This window comes from Prinia subflava, chromosome 4 (assembly GCF_021018805.1).
Source record: "Prinia subflava isolate CZ2003 ecotype Zambia chromosome 4, Cam_Psub_1.2, whole genome shotgun sequence".
NCBI lineage: Eukaryota > Metazoa > Chordata > Aves > Passeriformes > Cisticolidae > Prinia > Prinia subflava.
In genome coordinates, this window is record NC_086250.1 from 39,138,469 (window position 1) to 39,145,734 (window position 7,266).

At 42.4% G+C, this 7,266-nt stretch overlaps 1 protein-coding gene across 1 annotated transcript; it reads right to left on the minus strand.

Moving 5' to 3' along the window:
* Positions 1–399: 399 nt before the first annotated feature.
* On the minus strand, positions 400–6,725 carry SLC35E3 (solute carrier family 35 member E3). The gene is made up of 5 exons (XM_063396500.1): positions 6,250–6,725; positions 6,051–6,161; positions 4,338–4,496; positions 3,353–3,435; positions 400–2,902 (listed from the first exon to the last, which is right to left on the minus strand). Exons 1-5 carry the CDS (start codon positions 6,637–6,639, stop codon positions 2,716–2,718), a joined length of 930 nt encoding a protein of 309 aa, XP_063252570.1. The 5' UTR covers positions 6,640–6,725; the 3' UTR covers positions 400–2,715.
* Positions 6,726–7,266: the final 541 nt, after the last annotated feature.

The window sequence follows — 7,266 nt, forward strand, 5'->3', positions numbered from 1 at the left end:
TAAAGTAAAATGAAAAGCAGAAAGTGAACACTAGGGCCTGTATGGTACGGCTTCAACTGCAACAGTTCACACGAGGCAATGACTACACGTTGCTGAAGATGGCAAGTCTCTGATTTCTCTTCCAGGAAAGTCAAAACTGATTGGAATACACATAGTTAGCAGGAAAACACATTCAAGTAGTGTACTAAAAAACTAAAATAAGCAAGTAAGTATCTGTAATTTTATACCTCAGGATTTAAAGTTTCCCTCATTTGTGCCATGAGTTCAAAATGTTCAAACTCCCTGCCGTATTCATATGGACATAAATCCATGTGGTACCACTTTGTCTGGCACACATCTAGACCCCCAAAGTTATGTAATTCAAACAGAAGATGAAAAAAGACAAGAACAACTACTCTCTTCTGCAATAAGCAGGTATCAGACAAATGATTAAAAATTTATTCCCACCCTACACACGGTATCCAAAGAAACAGTACATACAAAGATCTATCCCACAATTACACAAGCATCCTGGATTTAATATTTTGAACGATATGACAAACTTCAAGATACTTCATTTATTAGATACAACAAAATCTCAAAAGAGAGTTCTTGAATGCATGAAAAAAAAAAATCACATCACTTAAGTGACTCCCACACACACCTTCCAGCACCAGATTATATTTATAATGTACTTTTTAAATGATGCTAACTTTCTCTTGCAGATCTGCTCCTCTCCTTATGGAGTCTTTTGTATTTCCAGGCATGATTGTTTAGTTAATTCTACCACTTTATATATATATTTATATCCATCTCATCTCAAATATTTTTGTCATACAGGCATATAATTCAGTTGTTTTCTAGCTGGTTTTTTTTACAGTCTATCTACATCTCAAAAGAACTTGTGCACAGCACAAATTAATGCAAATGGCTCTCTCGGTGTATATACTGAAGGATATGCATCCAGAGCTTGACCATCTGAACACATTTTTCAATAGTCCAGGCTGTATTTTTAAACTAATTACACAGATCTACAAAACTGTATTTAAAAAAATTATTCTTGGAGCAGTACAATGTCCAAGAAACAGTTGGTAAAGAGGTAAAATTATTCAGGTATTTCTAACTCTGAAATGATAGTGTTATTGTATAAACTTAGGTTACCCAGAGGAATAAATGTTTCTTAAATCAAGAACTCTGTAACAGAATAAATAATTTATATGCTTGAGAAAAATTGCATTGTTTCCAACACAAAGACTTCTTACCTCTATTGTAAAAAACGTAGAGGAACTAAATATTATTTCTGTCAGTGGCTGCACAACTTAAACACTTGTTTTTTCACACAATTCCCATCTTTAAATCTGATAGAGGTAGATGAAGACAAAACAAACCCCAACATGTAAAGATTAAGATACTGCAATTAAGTTCTAACCCTGCAAATCTAGTGAACATATGTTCTCACCAGATTTATGGAAAGCAGTTATTTTTTCTTCCCTTTTTTTAACTAGAACAGCACTGAACTTCTTTCATCCATGTTGTAAAACTAAGTGCCTGATACTGTCATAAAATAATTTTCAAAGCATTTTTAATTAGAGCAGAAGCAGGTGCCACCTTGCACTCTTCAGCCATCCAGATACATTTCCCAGGACTGTCTGCTGAGGAAATGCTGCCTCACACCCAGCATTGTTCTGGGCCTCTCCCCTAAAACAATGACAACAGACAAACCTGCAGATCCCACCCAAAGTAACTCTTGGGGGAAGGCAGGGGAGCAAGGGAGGTGGTGCTGGAGGCAAGAGAGAGAACTGGGCAACCTTCACACCCATTAAAGACAGTGACCTTGCCGAAGCCTTCTCAGAAGGATTTTTTAGCATGGGTATCTGTGTGCAAGGGCTGCAGAACATTTGGTTACTACCACAAAACCAGAGATTTTATTAGGCTCACAGGTATTTACAAGATCTTGTGTAAAGTCTTGGTTTTGGCACAGAGAAAATTATAAAGCAGTGACAACATTTTTCAAAACATCAATTGCTTCATTAATGTCCTGACTAATTAAAACAAAAAACTAAGATGAACTGTTTAGATCTGATTTCCTACTTTTCCACAGCTTGGCCTGTGGCTTCAAGTTTTCTGCTTTCCTCTTCACCTGTAATTTTATCTACTTTCTTCATCTAAAATTCTATCCCTGTGTTGAAACCATAGATAAGAAAGTATATATAAGAAATAGGAATGAGTCTGGCAGCCTTTTTTTTAAATGACTGGACAAACTGGACATGTTTCTGTCTTGATTGTTCATCAGACAAAAATGAGGAAGCATCACTATGCACCAGAACATCTGCAAAAAAGTGCCTCCAAGTTTCTTCACAACAGCAATACTGGCTTGAAAACAGACAGGATTCTTTTTTTTTTCCTCTCTCTCTGTATTATAACTGTAGCCATCACGATCTCATTTGGTATGCAAAAAAATATAATTACTTCAGTACCATTTCCACAGCAATTTGAAGTGTGCCTTCTTCTCTTGTAAGTTATTATTTCAATTTAATGAAAACGATAGGACAGACTGAGATGGCAAAACCCCAGCATTTTACATCCTTCAGTTGGTTTGGTTTAGTTACAGAATAACAATCCTGGCAGTAAACTAAAACCATAGATCTAAGTGGATGAGGCAATTTTGTGCATTCTAAAATCAATGCATATTTAAATACTTGTTTTCCTTCACAACAGTCCTCAGAAACTCTTGCTCTATGGACGCTGGACCAATTTACTCTTATTGCTTTCCTGCTCACTAAGCTTGAAGTGGGTGTAGGCTAAAATGCCAAACAGCGTGCACAAAATCCCAAGGCCTTGGTTAACAGACAATGGATCCTTAAATAAGAGGCACCCTCCCAGGAGGGTGATGCAGAACTTGAAATGTCCAAACATGTTATACCTAGACATCTGTTAAGGATAATAGCCAATACTAGTATTACTTTTTGTAAAAAGAAACACTTTGAGTTTTCATTAGTCCCACCCACAGCATGCAATGGTACACCCTGTTAACTCATACAGTTTTCCCCATCTCTGTGGCTGTATTAACCTCCACCTAGAGCCTTTCACCCCTTTTCACTGCAGTCTGATGGACATGCCAACACTTCCTCAAGGCCAAAGCGTGAGGTAATACTCCTTGCAGGTATGAAGGTCAGCGAGTGAACAGCCATTGCCTATACAAATCCCAAACAAAGAAACAAAATACACTAAAATACAAATATGCTTTTCCAGCTTCGTCATTTAAAATAAACCAGGAAAGTTATCAAACAATTTTCCCATGTTGATCAGCCCAAATGAATTCCAACATAATTAATCTGGAAACAGGAGAAATGACCAAAGTTACAAAGGATACGTGACAGGTGATGTATTTCCAATGATCCAGTAAATGGACAAGTTTACCATAAACGCTATTATTCCAGACAGCAGAACCATTATCTGTGGATTAATGGACACAGTCAGTTATCTGACTTGCTTTTGGCAATTTGTAGGTACATTCCAGGTTATTTATTTAGTTTCATTTACTTTCAAATGCAAAATATCAGGCAAGAAAAACATATGGAGAACAAAAATAGGGACAGCTTCAAATCAGTACAGACACTGGTGATGTGTATAAGCAGCTCAGGGTATGACATCCATAAATATACAGTGATAGAGGCACAGGCCTCTTCTCCTTTACTCTTGGTGAACATTTAGGGGTGATTTAGAAAATCTGGACCCTCGTTCACATGAAGGTTGTATTCTTTAACTTTGAGATAGTCTTATTTATGGTCACAACACAAACTATTTTAGCAGAATATCTGATTTTATTACTGTGAATACTTGCTATCCCATTCCTAAAATGCAATGCTACAAGAAATGACCCATCACTGAGGGGCACAATCAGCAGTAGTAAGAACATGCCACTGGCTCTTTTATGGACAGAAGATATGGAAAGAAACTGTAGCCTTCTTGGTGAAAATAAACTACTAATTCTACAGAGCAACCAATGTTGGCATCCTTCCACAGAAGAGAAGCTGAGAGTGTCCTTGAGTGGACAGTCAGAGCTAGAACTAGAGCACTTAACACACTAGGGGAAGCTTCTGGATTTTGATAGATTTTGCTGTTGTTCAGATGCCCTCTAAATAGAAATAAGAATAAGGAGAGAAATCAATTGACAGACTCGCTCCTCTCAGAGGAAGTGAGGCAGACTCAACAAGAGGCTTTGTGTCCTGCACACGCCCCTCTCATCTCACCATAGCCAACAGCTGTAAAACACTGTTTCACAAAGAAACAGATCTTACTATCAAATTAAACTACATCAGTGATAATTATTTAAATAAAGTCAATAAAAGCCTTACCACAGCAGAAAGCGTCCAGGGCCCAAATATTCCCCCTTCTCCAAAGACTGGCTCGAAGAAGGGTATGATGAACAACAACATAGCTGAGGACATGGGTGCCTGATAGTACAACAACTGCATGGAGTTTACCTGCAACTCATGCTGCTTAGCGCCTACCCACTAAAACCAAAAGAGAAAGCTGTTAAACATGAGGAAAAAAAACCATAAATTGAAAAACCTGAGCAAAAGCAAACTGGCTACTAACACAGAGGGAGTCTCACATGGACAATACTACTTCAACAGGCTGTTGAGCCTCACCTCCTCACTGGAGGCCCCATGTGTTTGTCTCTTTCAAGTGCTAAAGCCATGAGACGAGAAAATCGTATGCAGGGGCAGTGAAAAGAGTGCCTAAACTTTCCTTTTCCTATAGCACTTGAGGAAGAACAAACAGGTTGTGGAGCTGGGAAGAAAATAGCAGCTCCCCTTTATTTTCAACACAAATTCCAGATCCTGCATGTGTTGGAGCTGAGCATCCTTGCCTAAGCAGGGACTGGATTCTGTTCTTTTCTTCTTATTTTCCTGTACGCACAAGCTAACAAAACCAGTAGGCATTTGTCTTTTGTCAGTTTATTCCAGATTTAATGGATTTAATTTCAATACTGATTATAATTGACTCTAACTTCAAATTTTAAGCTTGCATGCTTTCATAAATATTATTTGGCTACAAATATTATCTATGGCTATGAAGACAGACATTACACCCAAAAGGACGCATCTTTGTGTTGTGCTGAAAACTGACATTTAATACTCACTTAAATCACATTAACTGGTAACATGGATTCCGGCATGAAAACTTGCTCAGGTTTTTTTATCTATATATTTTTACCCAAGTACCATTCTCCAGTACACACATCATCACTTAATGCTATTATTCAGCACCTCTTTCCTTTGCCCCAAAAGAGGTGGGGCAAAGGTTCAGCACCTCTTTTCTCCTCCTGCCCCAAAAGAGGTCAAGAGACCATTATTTATCACCTTACACACTACCGGTCAAAGAGCCTCACTTTTTTTTTTTGAGGCACAGTCCACCTCATACAAAGAAATTCACGTCTAAATCTATCACATCAACACGACAGGAGTTTCTAATTTAGGAGGCTCCTACAGTCATGGTCAATAACAAATCCGGTGAGCTATTAGTACAATGTTACAGCAGAAAGGGGCTGAGGTAGCTCTTGGACATATCACTTTTTAAAATCATAATTATCCAGAAAGGTTGTATTGTGTGTTTCTGTATTAATCCATCCTCTACAAAACCACCTTAGAATGTGTATAGTCGAAACTGAAGAAGGATACTGAGAAAATGTAAATAGCTCAAGGATAAACCATGGGATTGAAGGACTGGAAAAAATCCTTTCTAAGAAAAAGCTCAAACGCCAAGGCACTTGCTTCAGCAAGGACGAACATCTGTTCCCTCTAGAAAAAAAAGGAGTTTTACTGCTAAAGCAATCTTCGCCGCTTCAAAATAACTCTCACGTTAAAGATTACACCCCCCAATTTTTAGCAGCAAGGACGATCAACTCCTTAATTTATCAAGGGTTATGGTGGATTATCATAATTTGGTGGAGGTTCTGAAAAAGAAATAACGGAGCACGGAAGGTTCCCTGGGAGGCTGGGCGCTACCTAAAGGCGAGCAAAGCAAGCGGGAGCCCCAGCACCGCGGCTCCGCGCCTTACCCACCACTTGGTACAGCGAGGTCACCAGCACGCCCAGGGTGGCGAACGCCATCCCCAGAACGCTGAACTTCACGTCGTAGTAGGAGTTGAGGAAAACACCCAGCGTGATGGGGACCTGTGGAGGGGGACACGGCGGTCTTAGGCGGGGTCGTTGCCCTCAGCGTTGCCCCTCCCCGCTCCCCTCGGCCCCGCCGCCTCCTCACCAGGGTCAGCTTGATCCGCAGAGGGAAAGTCTTGCCGTAAGCCACGCTCTGGATGACCACGATGACCGGCGTGGTCATGGCCTTGGCCAGCTGGTAGGTACCGATGGTGTTGCTCTGCAGAGAGAGGTTGGTGAAGACGACGAAGCCGCAGAAGCTGAGGGCCAGCGGCAGCACCTGCGCGGGCTGGAGGCTCTTGGGGGAGAAGGCGCCGAGAGCCTGGCACAGGTAGAGGCCGAGCCAGGTGATGGCGAAGTGCACCAGGGTGAGGCTGAGGTTGGGGAAGCCCAGCCGCACGTAGAGCCACTTGTTCAGGAAGACGATGCAGATGGAGGCGGCCAGATTGACCAGCAGCCCCGCCGCCAGCCGGCCCTGCGCCGGCAGCCAGCCCATGGCTGAGGCAGCCCGGCGGCCGCCCGCGCACCGGCCGGGCCCGCCGCCGCCTCCCCGCCCCGCCGGGACACGTGGGCTCGCGCCTTCCGGTGCGCCCGCCCGCCAGAACGGCCCCGCCCGCCAGAACGGCCCCGCCCGCCGCGGCGGCACGGAGGGGCGGGGGGACAGGGCGGGTGTGAGTGTGTGTTTGTATCTCTGTGTGCCTGGGTGTATGTCCATGTGCCCCACCTGCCCAACAGCCCCGAGGCGCACAAAAGCATCTCGGCTCCAAGCCACAAGGACCTCTCCGCAACTGGACTGGATTTCCGCAGACACAAACACGAAACTGTACCTACAGATGTACAGCGCGACGTACGTTCCTTGTCAGGTGTCAAGAAACACCGGCTTGGTTGAAGGAGCCAAAATTCTTGCCTAACTGCACTAGGTGTCCTCTGCACCCTGTCTTGTTAGGGGAAAGGCAGCTAAACGTGTGTTTACACATGTAAACGGGGGCAGAACAAGCTTTCAAAATAAACTACAAAATCTCAGACAGGGCAGGTTTCAATTTATGATCATTTTTCCTCCGGTTCAGGATTTCATCAGGGTTTTAGCAACTCCTTCCTATACCGGAGAACAGCAGAAACCATG